This window comes from Microcaecilia unicolor, chromosome 3 (assembly GCF_901765095.1).
Source record: "Microcaecilia unicolor chromosome 3, aMicUni1.1, whole genome shotgun sequence".
NCBI classification, from domain to species: Eukaryota; Metazoa; Chordata; class Amphibia; order Gymnophiona; family Siphonopidae; genus Microcaecilia; species Microcaecilia unicolor.
In genome coordinates this window covers 443,863,484-443,889,057 of record NC_044033.1, presented here as the reverse complement: position 1 = coordinate 443,889,057, position 25,574 = coordinate 443,863,484, and the positions used below count along the sequence as shown (strand labels likewise).

Sequence of the window (25,574 nt, the reverse complement as noted above, 5' to 3'; positions counted from 1 at the left end):
TTTAAGCCAAAACAAGAAGCCAAAGGAAAAAAAACCAAAGGAACCATTCACTGAAAAGCAGGAGACACACCGAGTTCTAGAGTGCAATTAATACTTCCAAACACTTATACCCACACCTTTCACAAACTCAAAAATAATTAATTCATGTACTACATTCAGCATTGCATACATCGACCTTAAAAAGATGCAAAGTAGAGCTTTTAAAATGAGTTTTTTTTGTTTTTGTAAAGGGGGAGGTTCAAACCAAGCAGCTGGTTAAAACATTAAATAGTGATGCTATTTTTTGTGATCTACTCCCTCAAACTGGTTTCCATACAGTATGGTAAGTTTTATCCAAAGTTACATCAAAAGGAAAATTTTTGTCTTCCCTGATAATTTTCTTTCCTTTAGACCCAAAGGATCAGTCCAGAACTTGTTAGAAACAGAGAAAGAAGTAGATTTGCTCCTTAAGAGTATTGTGCAGTCATAAAACACTCAGTATTTCAACTGATAAAGCAATAGAGATCAAACATAGGTTAGCGCATTTTCTATAAGTATGCATGACTCAAACAAGAAGGTACTATTGACCTCAACTGCTCTCAGTGCCCAACCAAGACAGGACAGACTATAGAAGACAAAGAGTCAATCACTCAAGATAAGAAAGATTATCATACCATGTAGATATTCTGTAAGTAAAGCCAGAACTAATGTATCCAAACAATATGCAACTCAACAACTGAATCGGCGGGTACTGAATTCTAGAGAAAGAGTTCCATGAAAAAAGGAGCCAACGTACAGCTGTGAAACTCAGTTTCTCAAGTGAAGGTTGAGTTAATAGAAGAAACAGAATGAACTGGTCCAGAACAGGTGCTATGAGGACTTCCACAGCAGAACAGAACTTCATTGGTAAGTTATTTGCTGAGAAATTGCTTTTAAACTTGGGAAAGGCAGACTTAAGAGTTAGAGAGGTTATCTGTGTCTTTATTTTTAAGTTACTCTACTTATTTAGCAAAGGCAGTAGAGTTTACCATAGCATTAGTATAGAACAGAACAGAGCTGATAGTCACAGGAAACCTCAGTTTTAATTTTAGTTTGCAGCACCCTTTTCCCCATTCTGCCACAGCCTACAGCAGTGATGGCGAACCTTTCAGAGACCGAGTGCCCAAACAGCAACCCAAAATCTAATTATTTATCGCAAAGTGCCAATAGGGCAATTTAACATGTATAACAGAACTTTAAAAGCGTTTGGCATGCTTTTGAATAATTAATGTGATTTTTGCTGTTGCAAATTAAATGATCCCAGGTTCCAATCTAATTCATGTTTAATGTGGGATAAAATGCCATAAATAAGTAAATATAAACTTTTAATGGTGAGCACCTGCTTCTCAAAGTGGACATATTCCAAACACTATAATGAAAATAAAATGATTTTTCTACCTTTGTTGTCTGGTTTGTTTTTCTGATCATGCTGGCTCAGTATCTGATTCTGCTGCTATCTGTCCTCTTAACTCTGTTTCCAGGGCTTCCTTTCCATTTATTTCTTTACTTTCCTCCTTTCTTCTTCATTTCTTTCCCTACATCCATAAGTAAAAGATGGGTCCTCCGCAGACTTGACTGTCCAGTGGATCCAGCTTCTGCCTATTTTCTTCATCCATGTGCAGTTTTTCTCCTCTCTTCCTTTTCCCTCATCTCATCCCCTTCCTCACTCTTACCTCCACCTCCATCCATGTCCAGCATTTACTACTACTACTACTACTACTACTACTACTCATCCACCCATGTCCAGCAACCCTCCTCTCCCCCCTGCCCTCCCCTCCATCCACCATGTCCAGTGATTCCCCTCTCCCCTGCCCCCCTCCAGCCACCCATACCCAGCGATTCTCCTGTCCCCTGCCCCCCCTCCAGCCACCCATACCCAGCGATTCTCCTCGCTCCCCTGCCCCCCTACAGCCACCCAGGTTGTCCAGTGGATTCTTCAGGGCAGGCAGGAAAGATCCCCAGTCTTGCCTACCCGCTGCCAGCGCTGACTCTCCCGCGGCGCTACTTCATCACTCTTCAAAATGGCCGCCGAGACTTACAAGGGCGGGCTCCAATACTTCAGCAGAAGTCTCGTGAGGCCGCCGCTGGAAGCCTTGACGGCCATTTTTAAAGAGCAATCTGGCAGCGGGGGAGGGTCAGCGCAGGCAGCGGGCAGGCAAGACTGGGGATCTTTTCTGCCTGCCCCGAAGAATGCCTTCAGGTACTCGGAGGGACCCTGTAGCTCGGGGGAGGGAGGGAGGAGAGCCGGCTCGCCCTCAAGAACAACCGGCTCTTGTGAGCCAGTGTGAGCCGGCTCCAGCACACCACTGGGTGGAGGGGACTGCGGTGCCAGGCCCCCCCTTGGAGGCCCGGGGAATTTTGTTCCCCCTGCACCCCCCTCTTGGCGGCCCTGGCGACGGCGCGCGTGCCAGAGAGGGCTCTGCATGCCCTCTCTGGCACACGGGCCATAGGTTCGCCATCACTGGCCTACAGCATCAACAAATAACCTCTGGAAGGCACAGCAGGGCCTAGTTTAGTCTTCATTCCCAACGACTGCCCACCCCTAGCACAATTCTTCATTTAGGGGTCCTTTTACTAAGGTGTGCTGAAAAATGGCTTGCAGTAGTGTAGGTGTGGGTTTTGGGTGCGCCTGTAAAAAAAAGCCCGTTTTAAAATTTTTTGCCAAAAATGGACGTGCCGCACAATCAAAATTGCCATGCATCCATTTTGGGTCTGCCACCTTACCGCCAGCCACTGACTCACACGGCAACCAGGTGGTAATGACCTATGTGTGCCAAATGCCAGTTGGCGCACATAAAAAAAAAATTATTTTTTGGCCGCGTGGCAAAAATGAAATTACTGCAAGAGCCACGCAGTAGCTGGGTGGTAACTCCATTTTGGTGCACGTAGAACCTTACACAGCTTAGTTACTCTAATTAGGATAACAAGAGAGGAGTCCTCTTACAAAGTTTTAATTAAAATTTCATTACTTTCTGAGAAGGAATTACTAAATAAATCAAACAATACAATATAACCTAAAGGCTCTTTTATATTAGTCTAACATCCCTAGTACCTTAACAAGTTTTAAATTATTAAACAACTCAATAATACTAAGATGCAGACAGCATCCAGCAGTGAGAAGGGTGCTATGCAGTCTTTTGCACTGAGCATCACATGTATGATTATCTTCCAGTTGGCGAGAGGTTATATTGCACACCCGATGCAAAGAGCTCCTAGCTCTCACTGAAAGACTCTATTCTCTTGAGGCTAGAGTAGCAAACTTGGAGGAGCTGATGGAGACAGAAAACTACTAAGAAGAGACCTAGAGGGACCTTATAGAGAAGTCCCACCTCCAGTCTTGCAGCCCCTGTGCTACCTTGGAGGAGGGAGGTCTCCTAAAAGGAGATCTTCACCCTGATGAAGTACGAATTACTCCTGTAGTCAGTTCCTGACCACCATGGGATGCAATATCATCTTGCATCGAGGATATGTTTCCAAGAACCTCTGACTAAGAGGGAAGGGTTAGGACAGCTGATATAGTTGTCGATTCAATCATTAGGCATATAGATAAGCTGGGTGGCTGGTGGACATGAGGATCTCCTGGTCAACTACCTGCCTGCTGTGATGGTGGCGGACTTCACACATCACCTAGATAGGATTTTAGATAGTGCTGGGGAAGAGCCAGCTGTCTTGGTACATGTGGGTACCAATGACACAGGAAAATGTGGGAGGGAGGTTCTGGAAGCCAAATTTAGGCATAGGTAGAAAGCTGAAATCCAGATCCTCCAGGGTAACATTTTTAGAAATACTCCCTATTCCACAAGCAGGACCTAAGAGGCAGGCAGAGCTCCAAAGTCTCAATGCATGGTTGAGACGATGGTGCGAGGATGAGGGATTTAGATTTGTTAGGAACTGGACAACATTCTGGGGAAGGGGGAGCCTGTTCTGAAAGGATGGACGCCACCTTAATCAGGATGGTACCAGGATGCTGGCACTAACTTTTAAAAAAGCAGATAGAGAAGGGGATCACGTAATGCCATGACCAAGGGAGGCTGCTAAGAAGCGCTCCTCCGCCCACCCCGTTTTAAAAACCCCAATTTTGGAGCAGCATGCGTCTCTCACTTCCTGCCTAGGATTCTGAAGAGTGGTAGACCTGAACAACTCTTGATTTGACCCCGAGCTTTGATATGGCACTGTGGCAGCACCCGCTAGTCTAGCAGGACAGACTGTGTCCTCAGCTTGGGTTGTGGAGGTAATAGCGGAGATGACCTCAGCGTCAGAAGAGATGCTGGAGAGGCGATTAAGCCCAATAGTCTCCGAGTCAGAATGGATACAAACACAACTGGAGGAATTATCAAAGGACTGTGTGGGCTTTCAGGCCCGGATGGGAGCTGTGAAAGACCAGGTATCTACGGTGGAAGACTCGCAGACTCAGTTGCTTAAGTGGGAAGCGACGCTGGAAGATAAAGTGGAGGATCTTGAGAACAGACCCCGGAGAAACAACCTCCATTTAGAAGGATTACAAAAATCAATTGCAGATAAAGAGCTCATTGGACTTCTGAAGCTGTGGCTATCAATAGAAATCAAACAAAATAAAACATGGAAAAGAAAATAAGAGGATACCTTTTTTATTGGACATAACTTAATACGTTTCTTGATTAGCTTTCGAAGGTTGCCCTTCTTCGTCAGATCGGAAATAAGCAAATGTGCTAGCTGACAGTGTATATAAGTGAAAACATTCAAGCATTACTATGACAGTCTGACAGGGTGGGAGGTATGCATGGGGACATCAAAGCATATCATTGATATTCTAACAGGATGGGTGTGGATAGGTGAGGGGTGGAGTGATCAACAGAGACATACAGCTTTATGGTTTATAATGGGCTAGGAACCCCAGATCCTTGTTAAGTCCTTTCTGTTGGGTGTTAAAATATTCAATCATTCTGACTTCAAAGGTCTTACGTTCTTGTATGGTTTTAAAGTTACCTTTCAGGATTCTCACTGTGAAGTCACTGGTACAATGTCCTGGTCCTGTAAAATGCTGACCAACAGGCGTGGGAGCCCTACTGGCACCAGTATTGTTCATGTGATGTCTATGTAAATTGAATCTTGTCTTAAGCATCTGGCCCACAACTGTCCAGTGGAATACTGGACCACGACTGCCTCGCAGAATTCGCACACGGGTGAATGACCTGAAGCCGATCGCGGATATCTACCCACCCGTGGCCTGGACCCATTCACGACCGGATGGAAATCCAGTCGTGTCACGGCTGACCGACTGCGCAATCCTGAAACGATCCCGAAGCTGATCGCAGCTGTTGGACTACCCGACCAAGCGGATGATCAGCCGCGCCGAGACCGAGGCCGATTGACTACGCTGACGAAGGGCCTGGCAGGGACCGCCACGAGGTCGTGCTCCCACAGTTCGAACTCAGCACACCGGAGGGACTGCCAAGGCCTCGCTGCACCCAGGAAGCCTGAAATAAGGGAAACACTGACTGCGTGATCCAAGAGGAGGAGTGAGACGCTGCGCATCCGAATAAACACCGGGTCACCGGACTACAGGATTCCCAGGCTAACCAGGAGCACCGAGATAGCTTCCCAAATTGTCTCTAGACTAATCGTGCTCTCTTCCTTGGAGTACAAACTGGCAGTAAGCTTCTCTCTCTCTCCTGCAGTGACTCCTCGCCGCTCAGCCACCTGGACTAACGATGGTGAGAGAGAACTCTCCCCCTGAAAACCCTACAGCAGCCGCGCGCCTCATTAACCCAGCCTCATTGAAAGGAGGAAAGACAAAGAACTACAGAGCGGGAACTCGCTTGAAAGACTACCACGACCGGAATAAAAGACTCTACACCACTCGTGCTTTCTGAAACAGTAAGCTATCTGCTTATCTAGGCTCTACTCATACTTAATTACAACTTTAAGTTACTACCTAATCCTGATATGCTCATGCTATGAGCCGTTTACTTCCTTCTGATATGCTTCCAAACACAACACTGTAAATGCTTACATTCATGCATATCCTTGAAAACAAACTATTTGCTATGCTCATGCTTAACAGGACAATATGATACCTGCGTCCGTTTGAACTGCTCTCTTTATATAACGGCACACATCTGCTAATCCTAAACACAGTTAAAAGCCTTGCAGATGTTCTACCTCCTAATGCCTTCCATTGCCTGCCTTTAATGATCTGCTAAACATAGAGGTCCCAAATGCATTCTAACAGCCTATTAGATACACTGCTTTTAATTGCTGCTGAACGCTATGCCCTAGAAATGATTGTTACACTCTGACTGTATGACTACTATGTTTGCTACAATCACTGTATTAAGTAACCCAAGAATTTGTCTAACCTATATGTCTCAACTGCATTGCTTTCAGCACCTGCTTACAATTGTTTCTAAATGTATTGCTTTTAATGCCTGATAACTGTTTCCAAGTGCATTACATTATAAACATGAACACCAACAAGCTATTGATAATAATCTACCTCATTCCCATAATCTACCACGCATGGACCACCCCAACATCAACACCAACCCAACCACAATTCACCAGCTCTATGTAAACCTATTAACAATTCACCAGACCAAAAACACAATAACCAACCAAAAGGAACCCCCCCCCCCCCCCACATTCGAACACCACCAACAGAAAGAGGAAAAAAAACAACAATGACAAACTCAACCGCCGAGGAGGCAGACAACTAATAAAAATAAACACATCTAATCTCCGAACAGAACCATACCGCTCATTCCGCATAGGATATATCAACGCAAGATCAGCACTAAGCAACTCTGTAGACATACTAGACTGGATCACAACAGAGAAACTAGACCTTCTATTCATCACGGAAACATGGTTCCACAGCCCAACTGACCCTGCCATCATAGAGATATGCCCACCAGAATACAAAATTTCCCATTGGACAAGAAAGGGAAAAAGAGGCGGCGGAATAGCCATAATTTACAAATCCGAGTTCACCATCACAACCACTGGCGAATCCACCTCACCACAACTCGAAATCGCCTCGACAAGAATCACTCATCCGAACCTACAAGGACACCTCAGCGCAATCTTATTCTACAGACCATCAGGAAAATGGAAAGACTCCCAAACGCAACTCATGGACTTCATCTCGAACACATGTGTCTCTGCATCAAACATTCTCATAATAAGAGATATCAATCTACACCTCGAAGACGACACCTCAACAGGCACACAAGAATGCAAAGAATTCTTAAAACTCTGGGGTTTTCACACACCTAATACTCAACCAACACACGTAAAGGAACACACACTAGACATCATTACACACAAATTCGACTCAGACTCTACTCTCCTAATTACATAAAAGCATATGTCTCCCTCCTCTGGCGAAAAATACACAGAAACGCAGTCAACAAACATGAACGAACAACATACACCACGAGAGGAAAAATAGACCCCACAACATTCTGGCAACAGGTCTACCAAAATGAATGGCCAACAAATACAGACACCATACAATTCCTCCAAGAATGGGATGACATATGTAAGACAACATTAGACACAATTGCCCCAATCCAAACCAGAACATCACATAGGAAAAAATCAAATCCATGGTTCACCGAAGAGCTGAAAGAACTCAAAACGCAAGTCAGAAAGCTAGAACGCGCATGGAACAAAAAGAAAGATGAACACACATTGAATGCCTGGAAATCACTCCGGAGGAAATACAAATACACCATAAAACAGACTAAAAGACTACACTACAAAACAAGACCAAACTAAAAAGACACACACAAAGTCTTCTACTTTGTAAATAAACTGCTAGACACCACACCAGTTACAAACAACAACAAAGATACACCAGGGGTCGACGACCTCGCGAAATACTTCAAGGAGAAAATTATACAATTACGACTTAAAATACCCACCAGCCCTATTGAATACGCCACACTCCTAAATTGTCTAGACCCAGAAGACGGAATATACCCAGCAGACAGGATCTGGACCGAATTCGAATTACTGTCAGAAGACCTCATCTCTAAAACGCTCAAAAGATTCGCCAAATCCCAATGCAAACTAGACGTCTGCCCAAACAACCTCATGAAATCAGCTCCTCAACAATTCATAGTAGACCTAACGAACCACCTGAATTTCATGCTACAAAACGGACTTTTCCCAAAGGAAAAAGGAAAACTTTTACTCACCTCAATACCCAAAGACACAAAGAAAAACGCAAACGAAATAATTAACTACAGACCAGTTGCATCTATACCACTAATAACCAAAATAACAGAAGGAATGGTAACCAAACAACTCACAAACTATCTCGACAAGTTCTCAATACTGCATGATGCCCAATCAGGATTCTGGTCTAATCACAGCACAGAAAGAGTATTAACTACCCTAATGACCAAATTTAAGCAAATGATCGCAACCGGCACCAATACACTCCTCTTACAATTCGACATGTCAAGTGCCTTTGATATGGTTGACCACGGAATCCTATTACATATACTTGAATATTTTGGCATCGGAGGCAATGTCCTAAACTGGTTCAAGGGGTTCCTAACCTTACGCTCATATCAAGTCACATCAAATTCAATTACGTCAGCCGCATGGACACCTGCGTGCGGAGTACCGCAGGGATCCCCCCTCTCGCCAACAATTTTCAACCTACTGATGACTCCCTTGGCAAAACTTCTATCAATTCATAACCTTAACCCTTACATATATGCCGATGATGTCACGATATATATTCCGTTTAAACAAGACAATAATGAAATCTCCAACAAAATCAACCAAAGTCTACACATCATGAACACCTGGGCAGATGAATTCCGACTGAAACTGAACGCAGAAAAAACTCAATGCCTCATACTTACCTCCCAATACAACACGAATAAATTTACCGCTATCAACACACCTAAACTAAATCTGCCAATATCAGAAAATTTAAAAATCCTTGGAGTCACCATCGACCACCACCTAACACTTGAGACTCACGCGAACAGTATAACAAAAAAAGATGTTCTACTCCATGTGGAAACTGAAAAGAATAAAACCATTCTTTCCAAGATCTGTCTTCCGCAACCTAGTGCAATCACTCGTACTCAGTCATCTGGACTACTGCAACTCACTATACGCAGGCTGCAAAGAACAAATAATAAGAAAACTTCAAACAGCCCAGAATACAGCAGCCAGACTCATCTTCGGAAAACCAAAATACGAATGTGCAACACCCTTACGTGAGAAATTACACTGGCTCCCACTCAAGGAACATATCACCTTTAAAGTATGCACGTTAGTTCACAAAATCATTCAAGGTGAATCCCCTGCATACATGTCAGACTTAATAGACCTGCCACAAGATCATCCCGAACTTTCCTCAATCTCCACTTCCCTAAGTGCAAAGGCATAAAGTACAAAGTACTACATGCATCAACCTTCTCCTATATGAGCACACAATTCTGGAATATACTACCACGCAACCTGAAAACGATCTACGAATTAACCGACTTCCGCACACGATTGAAGACTTATCTCTTTGAAAAAAAACTTACTGCAAGGATCAAAACACATGAACTCCATACACATTAATAGGAATGCATCAATACACTCTCTTCTGAATTCTCTTCCCCTGTATTCTCTCCACACTTAAAATCTACCCACAGATAAAGTTGTCATACCCTAACGCTCTCTTGCTATTATTCGATCATCCTATCATTTCCCCAATGTCACATTCCAGAGTTTCTATGCCCCAAAGATGTTTTGACTTGACTTTGTCTTCCATAACTCTTCACAATGTAACCTATAATCGCACTGTAACAAACTGTATTTCCATCATTCACAATGTATTGTAAGCCACACTGAGCCCGCAAATAGGTGGGATAATGTGGGATACAAATGCAATAAATAAATAAAGTGAATTGATTTTTACTCTTTCAAAAAGTACAAAGGGGACACTCGATGAAGTTACATGGAAATACTTTTAAAACAAATAGGAGGGAATATTTTTTCACTAAACTAATCGTTAAGCTCTGGAACTCTTTGCCAGAAGATGCAGTAACAGTGGCTAGCGTATCTGGGTTTAAAAAAAAGAGGTTTGGATAAGTTCCTGGAAGAAAAGTCCATAGTCTGCTATTCAGACAGACATGGGGAAGCCACTGGTTTTCCTAGGATTGCTACTATTTGGGTTTCTGCCAGGTACTTGTGACCTGGATTGGCCACTGTTGGAAACAGGATACTGGGCTAGATGGACCATTGGTGTGACTCATATGGCTAGTCTTATATTCTTAACTGGGTACAGGGAATTTACCAGCAACAAACCATAAGAAAGTTCAAGGGCGAGTTTCTGGACTGACTAAAGGAAAAAGGTTAATCAGGTAAGACATAAATTTTCCTTCCTCAATATTCCACAGATCAGTCCAGAACTTGTGGGATGTAGCAAAGCAATTCACATACCTGCAGTCCAAGGCTATAGCCAATAGAGAATGAATTAAAAAGTAAGAACAACCTTTGGTGAAAAGAAAGGGTTACCACCCCATAGAAAGAGAGAAGCAAAAAGGGTACAGAAACTGATGGTCTAATAGCTTATACTTTAAAGGGTGTAGGCACCAACCACAGACATTTAAAAACCTATGAACAACTACTACTAAAGGCAAATCTTAGCGAATACCAAGAACAGAATAGAAGGGTAGAGCTCAGTATTACTGTTAAGCTGAAACAGAAGCAAGTGACAGCAAGTGAAATGCAGCTAATAATACAATCTAGTATGGTACGAGGCCTGCGCAGAAATATGAGTATGTATGCCCTAGAGGAGGGGGGGCATCTGGGAGATATGAATACTTGAAAGGTATTAATGAACAATCAAACCTTTTCCAAAAACAGGAAAAAACTGTAGAACCAGAGGAAATGAAATAAAGTTGAAAGAAGGAAAGTTTAAAAGCAACACCAAGAATTTTGTGTTTCACATAAAGGTTGGTGAATGCTTAGAATGCCTTCCTAACAAGTTGGTAAGAACAATGAAAGTGATGAAATTTAAATCAAATCGATTCTTTTATACCTATAATATCCCCTTTCCATGGTTCAGTGCAGTTTACATTCTAGGTCAGACAAAAAGGCATGGGTTAAACAAAGAGGATCCCTATTGAGCAAGGAGTGAGCATTTCCAATCAACGCAATGCAAAGACTTTCACAAACACACACACAAAACACCCCCCCCCAACAGAATAGAGTAACCTGTACAAAGCAGCAGATATAATCCTAACCACCTTACTGGCCAAACTAAATGAGTCATGCTGGTCTTTATCTGCTATTATTTACTATATTACTATTTATTTATTTATTGCATTTGTATCCCACATTTTCCCACCTATTTGCAGGCTCAACGTGGCTTACATAAATTTTGTTAACATTGTCATTACAAGATAACAGGGCTGCAACATCCTTCCTAAAACACAATGGGCCGACTCTTCACCAACTTTTCTGGCCCTAAACCACACAGGGTATTAGATGTACAGTCAAAATCTTAAGTCTCATATGAAATTCCACTGATAACCAGTGGAATTTTTGCAACACAGACTCTTTTGCTGTAAGGCAAACAACTTCAGCAGCTGAAATTTGAATAACCTGTAATCATAATTTGGGTGTGAAGAAGAATGTACTTTAACAGATTAGCCTCACTAACTCAGAGTTGCCAAGGGAGCCTGATTTTTGAGAGGAAGATTTTAAGACACATCCCAGCCCCTCCCATTCTGTCCAGGGTCCTGGTGGCACACCTCAGTTCCATGGCCATCCAGAACCAGGAGATGCCATAATAAAATGTCATTTCTTGCTACAGCAGACCAGGTTTGCAGTTAACAGCTGAGAGATTTTGAAGCTCTTATGAGACTGGCACCATGGCAGCAAGAGATGATCTTATTAACACATTGCCTATTGCCATGGAGAATGAGACTGCTAAGCAGAAATTCTTGGATATGACCTGTGAAAGCGGGAGACTTGGTAAGTCTGTTTGGTATCAAAATGTAATGATAAATGGAATTCACACTCAATGGCAGAAGGGCCATGACTCCACCAACCCAGGTTCAACAACTAAGAGTTTGGGGTGGAGCAGGAGATATTGACTGAAGGGACCAAACAAACCAAAGATGTTCCTCTGTCTCTGTTCACACTAAAGCACGAAAGAGTCAGTGAAGACTTCAACATAAACAGTGAATAAAAATGGAAAAACTATCAACAGAATGCCTTGAGTATCAATCCTTGGTCCAATTTGGTTCATCAGTTTCATGTTACAGAGGAGTTGGTGGAAAAGTTTATCTTCATGCAAATCATTACTGTACACGCCTTGAGTGAATTCCTTCAAGAAGGCAGTAAATAAACCCTAATAAATACTAATGTCTGCAAAAAGGTGTACTCTTCAGATTAAAAAAAAAAGGAGGAATAATCTTCTAAGGAAATATCTAATGTATGCCTATTACCCTTAAAAGAGCTGCAATGCAAACATTTCAGACTATTAAATATCAGAAAAACAACAGAATTGGACTCTTTGTTGTTTTTAGACTATTAAATATGACAGAATACGTGATGCTTAGTAGCAACACAAAACGCTCAACTAAACAATAAGTGATTATTTCCAGAAGTCGCAGCAGCTGCCACAACAACCCAGCACCCCCTTCCCTAGTTACAGAAAAGTAAACGTGGTCTACATAAGGGTTTAGATCCTAAAAACACGAACCTGGAACTCTAGCCCGTAAATAACTGGAGCCTCATCCTCCATTCTTAGCCCACTCACTGCTGCCCTGCTACCTAAATCTTCGCGCACCACACACAGCCGTCCAATGGAGCTTCTGCGACACTTCCAGGCTTCCGTACATCACACTTCCGGGTTTCACTGACAGAGTTTGCGCAGGCGCATTGCGGACTCCTCCCGGCAGCATCGGTGGTAAAGAGCGTGTGCTTGGCAGTGGCAGAGCGAAGGTGAGATTCTGTTCTGTATCTGTTTTCAGTGCTGTAGGATTACAGTTAGGTCAGCTCTTAATCTCTGCCTGCAGAATGATGTTTCTCGGGACAGAAACATCTTCTATTGTACCTATTTAAGAAGCATCTAAAGCTGTTCTAGCTTTCTTACACTCTCTTCTTATCTTCTGCAGATGGTAATGTTCGTATGAGTAAAGGTGATGCTGTTAAAGTATTTTAAGGCAAAAGGGTGACAAATAGGTCCGGCTGAGCCATTGGACAATACGAATGAATAAATAATTATATCAATACTTTTAAGCGACTATAAAGACTCAATTTCCTAGAAATGAAAAATTAGTGCAATCAAGCGTACTAAATATAACATACTTTGACCTGAGTAAATGGCTACTTAATGGTGGCATTGCAAAACAAAAACATAGCAGTGTTGTAGAGCACAATTTTCTCTTTCAGATGATACTGTTCACAAGCTGATTCAGGCAGACTTTTTTTAAATAATTGGCTTTGAACTTTGGTACATTTTACCATTTGCACTGACAGTGCCAACTTTGAAGAGATCCTGCAGGGTGGTTATAGATGCTGGTTAGTTGCAAATCTGGCAGTATTATGTCCAGCACAAGCATAATGCTTGTTCAAAATTTCAAGTCCATATCTTTGCATGGAAGTTGTTGCGGTCTGAATATTGGTCCAAATATGTTCCGATGAGTCGTGACCAATTTTGATGCACACTTTGAGTCAACTTGTTTGACTGGATTTTGCATCCATAATGTTAAAATGTATTTCATCAGAATTAGCATAAAAAACTATACAGTATTTGAATTTTTTAGTCATTCTTATAAATGTGTTTGGATTTTATTAGACCCCAAAAATGGCATTTTGGTAAATGTCGCGCGCTCATGGACTGACAACCTTTCAGAAACTGAAAACTAAAGATTGGTTGTGCGAATGTGAATTGTGAACCAGTGAGGTCCACTGGGGGTTGTCAGAGCTTACAATCATCAGCCCTCTGCTAAACCCACAGGAGATTATTACCCTCAAGTCCCAAGAGAGATCCATTTTAACAAAGAATTTAAGAAGACTTCTCTGTAAGTCTGGCACATTTAGGTTCCCAAGTCAATGCAGATGTAGTTAAATATCCTCTGAGACAGGAACTTTGTGAGAACATGTTAAAAAAAAATCATATCAGCTTTTTATGCTTACCCAAACTGTGCACAAGTAACAAGAGCAAGTAGCATTGAGATGTATCTCATTTTGTATTTACTTATAAAACTGATTAAGGACAAGCATGATATAGATTCTTACTAAAATAGGGTAACAAAGACCAGACACTGGTCTAAACTGTGGACTGTGACAAGACCCTGGGCTCAGTGCTTCTCAGACCACCGGATGGCTGTCCATACTCCGAATTTAGTAATTTCTATAACTCCAAGTCAAAGCCTCAAACGGATCCAGTACAGGTTTTCTCTTTTATTTGACCCCAAAATATTTCCATACTTTCCAGCAACAACACAAATCAAAACCACAAAGCACAGTCCAATAAACAAAAGGTTAACAGCCCCCCCCATGGCTTCAACATATTTCAGGGAAAACCCCCTTGAACGATATATTCATGGTGGTCCCATTCAGGCCTCTCTGTTTCAGGCTGGGTCTTTCCTTACATTTACTATCACGCTGGGCTTAGCCACATTCCTCGCTTCCCACCTGCCTTTAGGAAATATTTGATTCTGGTCCAGCTTGTACTTTGGGGTCCTCACTGCCCTGGGTTAGGTAGCCCGCTCACTTTCTCCCAGCTGGCTAGCTCTTAGAGAGTTCCCTCCTCCCTTCCTTCTCTCTTTGCTGTTGGTATGAAAACCCTTTTTTAGAGCTGAGGACTGCCAGGTGCTTCTACTACTGCAAATCATTTCTATAGCTTCTAGAACTCCGCCCGTTTCCTCCCCCAGGAGATGACAGCCCTCTTTCTATAGGATATAGGGCCGGACTACAATTCCCAGAAGACCTAGCCCCATTCCCTGGGCTCTAGCTACTGTGTGGAGTTCAGGAAACCTATCCGCCCCTCCCCCACTGATCACAGACATACAGCTTTCTCCTATTACCTGAGTACTTCCTTGCTACTGTCCCAAGAAGGAATCCTTCACAAAGGATTTCTCTGAGGATCCTCTGATAGGCCTGGAGATTAGCTTCTCTCCCTTCCTGTGGAGAGAATAGGATGGCTTGTGTCTGCCCTGGGCAACAGATACACAACCCCAGAACTTCCCACTCTTTGTTATTCTTTCCAGGTAAGAGCTTGTTTGCTGTTTCCTTATGGCTCCCCTCCTGCTTAGTGCTGAGACTTCCTTAACAGATTCCGAGGGATTCATGTTGCCCTAACAACTCTGTTCCATTAAGGTAGCTCCACTCCAGGTTTTGATCTGGTGCCCCAGTGCCTTCTGGGACCTGTAGTAGGGCTTTTTCCCACTCTTGTGACAAGCCTGAGCTACTGCCTTGTCACAGGACATTATACCAGCCTAATGCACAAGCGAGAATAAAGTCCATTGATGTTACTGAATGAGAGGACTTTATGCTCTGAAAAATTACGGTTTTATCTGATGATGCTGCTTCTGATATGACAGACCTAGTGGCACTATTACATAGAGCTAGCGCTCAGAATCAATTTTTTTTGTGGTTTCCATTTAACAAGTTAAAATCAGTTAAACATTTCTGTTTATCACTTCAGAATCAAATGGTTACTATATGGAATTATTTACCTCTACTTCTGCGATGCTGCCGGCATTATGTATCGTTTAGGACAAATCTGAAAACTTTTCTGTTTTCACAAAGGGAGTTTCAGGTTCCTTAGATGCGGCATTGCATTGAGTAACATAACATAGTAACATAGTAAGTGATGGCAGATAAAGACCTGAACGGTCCATCCAGTCTGCCCAGCAGTCACACTCATTATCAATTAATGATCCAATCAACAATGAGTGTGATATTATACACTTTATCACAAGTTTTTCTTTGACCTTTCTGGGACTGAGGGCCAGATGCACTAAACCTAATGAGCCAATAACGAGCCATTAACGATCAAGTTGTAAACCCTGGCATGCACTAAAAGCCATTTTACGACAACAGTAGCAGCTAACGAAAACAGAATGCAGATGAGCAAATTGTGTAGAAACCCTATTGTAATGAGATGCACTAAGCTTTTTCAATTGCCTTAACGCTGGAAACTCTAACAAGAAGTCTGTACCTCTCGTTGGGGCTGCGCGGGATTGAAAACTGATGAAAAACCGCTATAAAAAGTCATTGGCTCAGAGACTTCCAGGTCTCTCAGCTGAGTGGAAGCACGACCAAAAAAGACGTTTTTTATTATTGTGGAGGTGAATGACGGCAAAAACGGATGGCTTTTTTTGATGGCCGGCCTCAACTGCACTTTTGTTTTTATTATTGTGGCGGGTGGGGTGTGGAATGATGGCGAAAACGGATGGCTTTTTTTCGATGGCCGGCCTCAACTGCACTTTTGTTTTTATTATTGCAGCAGGGGGTGAGTGGCGCGGCGTCTTTGCGTATTTGGCATGCGCAGACCAGCCAGTGTAATGCTTTGCTGCTCTGTTTTACGATGGAATAGAGAATGCAAGTGAGCTACAACGAGTAGCTCATTTGCATTCCCTTTCCTTGATGCATAGCCGGTCCCTACCGATTTGTTATGGAATTTGGTAGGGAACGGCTCTAACGACGACTTTAGTGCATCTGGCTCATAGACCGTAGAAGTCCGCCCAGCTCTATTCTTATGTTCCACCTACTGGAGTTGCCATCAAAGCCCACTTCAGCCTATCCAAATCCATCTTTTCATTTGCGGGACCCAGACCATAAAAGTCTGCCCAACACTGTCCTTGGTTCCAGCTGCTGAAGTTGCCTTTGAAGCCCTTTTCAGCTTATCCTAAACCAGATTACCCTGTATAGACATAGATCTAAGGCTGCCTGGCACCGGGCTTAGGTCTTTACAGCTGGAGTAGCCCAAAATGTAAATTGTAAGCCACTTTGAATCGAAACTTGTTTTTGGATAATAGTGGGATACAAGAATGCATAAATAAATAAATGTATTTAGAACACTCTGTTTACCTAGGGTTACCTTATTTGTTGTCAGAAAAAAGAGGACACAAAATACCACACGCTGCCACTTGACACACTCCCGCCCTGTCCCGTCACCTTGATCCCTCCCCAAGAAAGCCAGATTTCCTCACTCTGCCCCCATGTATATCCCCTCCAGCCTCCCCAATCTTTTTTCCAGCCTCCCTCCACCCACATGACTCCATTCACATCCCCTCCCCTCCTGTACTTTATTATGGTGCCCTGGTGGTCTAGTGGCCTATTCGGTGTGTCTGCAGACCTGTCTTGCTCCTGGTGCCACTTCAAAATGGCTGCCAAGAGTTCAAGCAGTGACCTTGCAAGAATTCTGCGAAGGTCTTGCGAGACCACTGCTTAAACTCTTGGTAACCATTTTGAAGCAGTACCAGGAGCAAGACAGGTCTGCAACCGCACCTGGCAGGAAAGAGGGGGCTCTTTCCTTTCCCAAAGAGGCCACTAGACCACCAGGGGCACGGTAATAAGGTAAAGGAGGGGAGGATAGGACACCCTGAGGCTCGCCTGCCCGTCCACCCACCAGCCTGCAAACCTGGACAAATGAGCAGGCTGGCAAAAGTTGCCCAGATGCCCCTCAGTGTCCTCAAAAAGAGGACATGTCCGGGTAAAACCGGACATATGGTAACTTACCATATAAACTATATGCACAATCATAACTGCATTACTTGCAATTGTATTACGCCACAAAAAGAATGCAAAGAGTAGTGCCCCCCCCCAAGACTACCTTACAATCCCTGCTGGTCTAGTGGTATATTTAGGGCAGGTGTTCCCCAGTTTCTCTTTCCCATGTCAGCTGTACTTTCAAAATGACAGCCAATCTGAGAGCAGAGCCAGCATGGGCAGGAGCGACTGGGGATCACTCCTGCCATGACTACACCCCTAGACCACCAGGGATTGTAAGTTAAGCCCGAGGGAGGCACCTTCAGGTAGGCAGGAAGGAGAGGCAACTTGCCTGAGTTACTGAAAAATTGATGCCATACTGTTAAAACAAGGTCTCAGCTTAAAACTTCTTTAACGGAAGAGGGCAGAAGGAGAAGCAGGAGAGGAGAGGAGGATACTGCAGAAAGGGCAGAGACAAGAGAAAGAGATGATCAGGAAAGAAGCAGAGACATATTGGGAGAGGGAGAGGAACATCAGGGAGGGAAGATAATTATTATTATTATTATTATTTATTGCATTTGTATCCCACATTATCCCACCTATTTGCAGGCTCAATGTGGCTTACATAGTTTTGTTAACATAGTCATTGCGGGTTCAATGTGGCTTACATATTTTGTTAGCAAAGTCATTGCAGGGTGACAGATACATTTAATATTGTGTCGAGGTTAGGTAAGGGTAGGAGGAAGAAGAAAGGGGTGATTACGTAGTTATAGTGATTAGGTAGTTATAGTAGGTGAGTTATCTTGGCTGAGTGGTAATTATAGTAGGTGAGTTATCTTGGCTGAGTGGGTTGTCAGGCGGATTTGTGTGGCCGTTAGTTCTCATTCTATGCCTTGTTGAAGAGATATGTCTTTAGAGATCTGCGAAAAATAGTTGTTTCGTTGATTGTTCTCAGGTCTGTAGGCAGTGCATTCCACAATTTCGTGTCCAAGTATGAGAATGTAGTATCGTGTATCTGCTTGTACTTTAGTCTTTTACAGCTGGGGAAGAGGGGAGAATATTGGTGACCCTCATGGGGAGGAATGCTGGTTTCGACCTAACCCCTGGTAAGCCTTTTCTTGACTGGGAGGTGCCCAGTGCTCCCATCTGCCTTCCAGGTACTGTGGAGGACTTGCAGCCCATCTGCATATCCTCACAGCCTTCTCCGAGGTGACTCCACGGTCCACTCCGATCCACTTCACTCAGAGCCTTTGCTCCAGGTGCCCAGCGCTCCTACCACCTGCCTTTCAGGTGCTGTGGAGGACTTGCAGCCCATCTGCATATCCTCACAGTCCCAGGTACACTCCGATCTGCTCCTTCACTCCAGGTGCCGGATCATTTTCTCTATACACTTTATATTTTCTCCCAGTTACTTCTTATGACTGCAGTACACTTTCTCTTCTTGGTACTGTCCCTACCTAATCTTGTTATCTGAAGCCACTGTATACTGCAGGAGCAAACTGCCCACCTTCTGCTTTCATCATCTCATCATCTCTTTTGTCTTCTCCCTTCTTCCCAACTCTCAACCTTCAGCATTTCCTTCTTTCCATTCAACCATCTCCATTCTATCTAAGTCCATCTTGCCTTTGTCGCTGTCATCATGCCTCTCCTATTCTCTTGCTCCTTCTCCTGCTCTCCACTGGGGATATTTTTCCCAATCCTAGTCTTCCACATCAGCTTTCATCCTATTTGTGCAGGTCACACCGTGATGTCTCCAATCTAATTTCTGTTTCTCTCCTCCCCTCTTCTTCCCTGCCTTTCTCATGTGCTCTGTCTGCAACAAACTTTCCACGCCTTTTTTATCTCTCATACTCTCTATCTGCTTACCTTAACTGAGACTTGGCTTTGCCCTGAAGACTCTGCTTCAACTGCGGCCCTGTGTCATGGAGGTTACCTTTTCTCCCATACTGCTTGCCTGGTTGGCCGTGGAGGTGGTGTTGGGCTATTACTCTCACCCTCCTGTAGATTTCAACCTCTTCCACCTCAGTCTCACTGCTTTTCTTCTTTCAAAGTCCACTCCATCCGCCTATTTGCTCCTCTGCCTCTCCGAGCAGCAGTCGTTTATCGACCCTCTGATGTTCCTTTCTTCCTTTCTCACTGACTTTGATGCCTGGCTCTCCTTCTTTGTTGAACTTTCATCTCCTTCCCTCTTGGGGATTTTAATATTTATGCTAATGATTCCTCTGACTCTTATGCTTCTTAGTTTGTCACTTTAACATCCTCTTTCAATCTTCAACTGTGCTTCACTGCCCCCGCACACCAGAATGGCCACTGCCTTAATCTTACCTTCTCAAACTGCTTACTCTCCAGTTTCTGTGCCTCAGCTCTTCCCCTCTCTGACCATCATCTGATAACTTTCATACTTAAACATCCTCCCCCACCCCAGTCCTGTTCAATCTCAACCAACTAAAAATCAAATGTGGTGTGGAGATACTAGCAACCTAGCAAATAACTAAAAAAAATCCACGTACTCAAAAAATGACAAAAGTATATAAATGCTGCACTGGCTAACAAAGAGTGCACAAAAAGCGTGCACTACAGTGCAGAAAGGAAAAAGGCCTCAAAGAGCTCCGAGATATTTAATAATCTGACAGAGCTGAAACAGATCTATATGATCTTCTCTTCATCATCGGCCAAAAAACCTTATGTAGTACCATAAACCTCCACTTCTTATAGTGATAAGGTATGGGTGAAGATTATACCGCAACCTCTATGTTTTTTCTTTCTTAGTCTTAGTATAGGTAGAACACTATTCAAAAGCACTTGATATAAACATTCGCACTTATCTTTAGAGGTGGTGCACACAATGGACCTTGTTGCCCGTTCAATGGACCTTGTTGCCCGTTCAAGTGTTAAGCTGTGTAGTCTTTCACATCCAGCCCTGAGCCGACGGTGGCCAGCATTTCGCTGCTTCTTCAGGGTCTCGGTGCCAGGGCCATAATTGGACACACACACAGCTCACTGAGGCTGACCTCTAGAATCTGCTACCTATGTTCCTGTGCCCACTCTGCCGAATGCCTTTGGCTGAAATCCCGTTCCCATACTGACTTCATATATTTCAAATTCTTTCTGACCTCCTTCCAGTCTGCTCTTTCACTTGCCAAACAGAACTACTACATCCAGTTGACAAATTCTCTTGGCTCAAACCCTCAACGTCTCTTTGCCACACTGAACTCTCTCCTCAAAGTGCCTTTACCTCCAACTCCCCCTTCACTTTCTCCCCAGACTCTAGCTGAGTACTTTCATGATAAGGTCCACAAGATTAAACTTGAATTCTCAACTAAGTCACCTCCACCTCTCCTTCCTTTAGTCCATTCTCTCAACCCTTCTTCAACCCATGCCTTCTTTTCTTCCTTTTCTGAAATCATTTTCTTTCCTCCTCAAAACTAACTATCTGTTCCTCTGATCCTATTCCCACCCATCTATTTAGTACTATCTCTCCTACTGTTATCCCTTGTATGTCATATCCTCAATCTTTTACTTTCCACTGCGGCTGTTCCAGATGCCTTCAACATGGCATAGTCACACCACTCCTCAAAAACCTTAATTGGACCCTACCTGTCCTTCCAACTATCGCCACATCTCCCTCCTCCCTTTCCTATCCAAGATACTTGAACGGTTGTTCACCGCCATTGTCTTGACTTTCTTTCATCTCAAGCTATTCTTGATCCACTTCAATCTGGCTTTTGCCCTTTTCTTTCAACTGAAACAGCATTTTCTGAAGTTTCCAATGATCTGTTCCTGGCCAGATCCATAGGTCTCTCTATTCTATCCTCATCCTTCTCGATCTATCTGCTGCTTTTGAGATTGTTTCACCGCCTACTCCTTGATACACTGTCCTCATTTGGATTTCAGGGCTCTGTTCTTTCCTGGTTTTCTTCTTATCTCTCCATTCATACTTTTAGTGTATACTTTGGTGGATCCTCCTCCACTTCTATCCCACTATCAGTTGGTATACCTCAGAGATCTATCCTGGGACCTCTTCTTTTCTCCATCTATACTTCTTCCCTTGGTACTCTGATCTCATCCCATGGTTTTCAATATCACCTTTACACTGATGACTCCCAGATCTTTTTTTATTTGCATCAATAAAAGACTGTTGGATAATATCTCCAGTGGTGGATTCATCTTTGGTCAGCCTCTACTTTTGTCTGCTGTGTCCCAAGTCTACCTCTCCACACCAAAAATTTCAGCAGGAATCCAGGCCAAAGTATCAGCCAGCCTGTCTGACATTGCTGCCTGAATGTCTCACTGCCATTTGAAACTAAACATGACCAAGACTGAGCTTCTTATCTTTCCCCCTAAACTAACCTCTTCCCTTCCCCCATTCTCTATCTATGTGGATAACACTCTCATCCTCCCTGTCTCATCAGCTCGTAACCTTTGGATCATCTTGACTCCTCTCTCTCTCCCCATCTCTGCACATATCCAACAGACTGCTAAAACCTGTCGTTTCTTTCTCTATAGTATCACCAAAATTCATCCTTTCCTTTCAGAGCACACTATCAGAACCCTCATCCACGCTCTTTTCACCTCTCACTTAGACTACTGCAACTTGCTTCTCACAGGTCTCCCACTAAACCATCTCTCTTCCCTTCAATCTGTTCAAAATTCTGCTGCATGATTTATATTCCTCCAGTGTCACTATGCTCATTAGTTCTCTCCTCAAGTCACTTCATTGGCTTTCTATCCGTTTCCGCATACAGTTCAAACGCCTTTTGTTGAATTACAAGTGCATTCACTCTGCAGCTCCTCAGTACCTCTCCACTCTTTTCTCTTCCTATACTCCTCCCCAGGACCTCCATTCACTGGGTAAATCTTTCTTATCTGCACCCTTCTCCTCCACTGCTAACTCCAGACTCCTTTCCTTTTATCTTGCTGCACCATATGCCTGGAATAGACTTCCTGAGCCAGTACGTCGATCTCCATCTCTGGCCGTCTTCAAATCTAGGTTAAATGCCCATCTTTTTGATGCTGCTTTTAATTCCTAACACTTACTCACTTGTTCAATACACATGTTTTCAGTACACATGTTTTATCATTCCCATCTTATTAATTCACTTATCCCTTATTTGTCCTGTTTGCCTGTCCTAATTAGATTGTAAGCTCTGTCGAGCATGGACTGTCTCTTCATGTCCAGTGTACAGTGCTATGTACATCTAGTAGTGCTATAGAAATGATAAGTAGTAGTAGAATACTGGAGAAGACAGGAAGGTGAATACTAGGTACACAGGGATGTGGGGAGCAGGGACTCACCATTAGGTGAGGACTCAGATTGAGTTCAGGGCCGGCATTATGGGGTGGCAAACAGGGCAATTGCCCTGGACCCCAAACCTCCCTCAAGCTAAAGGAGGCATAGGCTGAAGGCCAGCTTTTGGGCCCCCTCACTGGTTTCTGCCCTGGGCCTCTGAACGTCTAATACCAGCCCTGTTTGAGTGGGAGAGCAGAACAACACAGATTCTGAGATTGACTGGGTATTGGGAAGTGGTTAGAGAATCAGGGCTTTGGTGTCAATTGGGCAGAGTAGGAGAGTGGGGAATTTGGGATTGAAGACATTGGGGACTAAGGGAGCAATTCTGTAACAGGGCACTTAGAATTAGGCTTTCAGAGGGTGTGCAATAGGAGCCTATTGTATAAAGGAATGTAGGTACCTACTTTTACTGTTTATATTATCAACATAACCAGGTATTAACATGCCTAACATTTAATTGTGAGCAGTTAATGCCAGCCATAGAGCAGGTGTAAGTGCAAGTACCTAAGTTCAGCAGGTACCTACTTTACTAACAGTGTTCTGTAAGTTACACACATAAGTGGGAGCCCCACTTATACTCCACTCCAGTGTATGTCCCCCTTAAAAATTCTTGCTGTGTAAATTAAGTGGTATTTGCAAAAGAGCACTTAAGTAGCATGCTGGCATACATACATACAGTGGTGGAAATAAGTATTTGATCCCTTGCTGATTTTGTAAGTTTGCCCACTGACAAAGACATGAGCAGCCCATAATTGAAGGGTAGGTTATTGGTAACAGTGAGAGATAGCACATCACAAATTAAATCCGGAAAATCACATTGTGGAAAGTATATGAATTTATTTGCATTCTGCAGAGGGAAATAAGTATTTGATCCCCCACCAACCAGTAAGAGATCTGGCCCCTACAGACCAGGTAGATGCTCCAAATCAACTCGTTACCTGCATGACAGACAGCTGTCGGCAATGGTCACCTGTATGAAAGACACCTGTCCACAGACTCAGTGAATCAGTCAGACTCTAACCTCTACAAAATGGCCAAGAGCAAGGAGCTGTCTAAGGATGTCAGGGACAAGATCATACACCTGCACAAGGCTGGAATGGGCTACAAAACCATCAGTAAGACGCTGGGCGAGAAGGAGACAACTGTTGGTGCCATAGTAAGAAAATGGAAGAAGTATAAAATGACTGTCAATCGACAAAGATCTGGGGCTCCACGCAAAATCTCACCTCGTGGGGTATCCTTGATCATGAGGAAGGTTAGAAATCAGCCTACAACTACAAGGGGGGAACTTGTCAATGATCTCAAGGCAGCTGGGACCACTGTCACCACGAAAACCATTGGTAACACATTACGACATAACGGATTGCAATCCTGCAGTGCCCGCAAGGTCCCCCTGCTCCGGAAGGCACATGTGACGGCCCGTCTGAAGTTTGCCAGTGAACACCTGGATGATGCCGAGAGTGATTGGGAGAAGGTGCTGTGGTCAGATGAGACAAAAATTGAGCTCTTTGGCATGAACTCAACTCGCCGTGTTTGGAGGAAGAGAAATGCTGCCTATGACCCAAAGAACACCGTCCCCACTGTCAAGCATGGAGGTGGAAATGTTATGTTTTGGGGGTGTTTCTCTGCTAAGGGCACAGGACTACTTCACCGCATCAATGGGAGAATGGATGGGGCCATGTACCGTACAATTCTGAGTGACAACCTCCTTCCCTCCGCCAGGGCCTTAAAAATGGGTCGTGGCTGGGTCTTCCAGCACGACAATGACCCAAAACATACAGCCAAGGCAACAAAGGAGTGGCTCAGGAAGAAGCACATTAGGGTCATGGAGTGGCCTAGCCAGTCACCAGACCTTAATCCCATTGAAACTTATGGAGGGAGCTGAAACTGCGAGTTGCCAAGCGACAGCCCAGAACTCTTAATGATTTAGAGATGATCTGCAAAGAGGAGTGGACCAAAATTCCTCCTGACATGTGTGCAAACCTCATCATCAACTACAGAAGACGTCTGACCGCTGTGCTTGCCAACAAGGGTTTTGCCACCAAGTATTAGGTCTTGTTTGCCAGAGGGATTAAATACTTATTTCCCTCTGCAGAATGCAAATAAATTCATATACTTTCCACAATGTGATTTTCCGGATTTAATTTGTGATGTGCTATCTCTCACTGTTACCAATAACCTACCCTTCAATTATGGGCTGCTCATGTCTTTGTCAGTGGGCAAACTTACAAAATCAGCAAGGGATCAAATACTTATTTCCACCACTGTATATGCTAGTATTCTAAACATTAACACACGTAATTGCACCCTAAGTGACTGGGTGGGGAATATTAGATGTTTTTACCAAGGAGGTTTGATGAACAGGAGGAGACAAGAGCATACTGGCTGAAGCCAGTAGTTGGAGCTTGTTGCTCTATCAATTACCTTGTTTTTGGTGTACCAAGATGGTGGCAGCTGCATTGGGGAGAATGAAAACCACCTTAGGTGGACCGGCTTCAGCTTTGTGATGCCACGCTGTCTCCTGTTCATCAAACCTCCTCAGGTTTTACACTTTACTTTAATTGTCCCAGGCCAATGGATATTGCTGTGCTTCACA

General features: G+C 43.6%; 2 protein-coding genes across 3 annotated transcripts in view; one reads left to right on the top strand and one right to left on the bottom strand.

Moving 5' to 3' along the window:
* Positions 1-12,830, bottom strand: part of EIPR1 (EARP complex and GARP complex interacting protein 1) — a 329,744-nt gene extending 316,914 nt beyond the window's left edge. The window contains exon 1 of the mRNA XM_030198922.1: positions 12,728-12,830. Coding sequence (XP_030054782.1) covers positions 12,728-12,769 — 42 coding nt within the window. The 5' untranslated portion in view covers positions 12,770-12,830. The remainder of the gene's footprint in view (positions 1-12,727) is intronic.
* Positions 12,831-12,902: 72 nt separating this feature from the next.
* Positions 12,903-25,574, top strand: part of TRAPPC12 (trafficking protein particle complex 12) — a 318,722-nt gene continuing 306,050 nt past the window's right edge. The window contains exon 1 of one of the 2 annotated variants that reach the window (XM_030198921.1): positions 12,903-12,969. The gene's annotated coding sequence lies outside the window, so the exon portion shown is untranslated. The remainder of the gene's footprint in view (positions 12,970-25,574) is intronic. The other variant, XM_030198920.1, reaches the window with a different exon arrangement.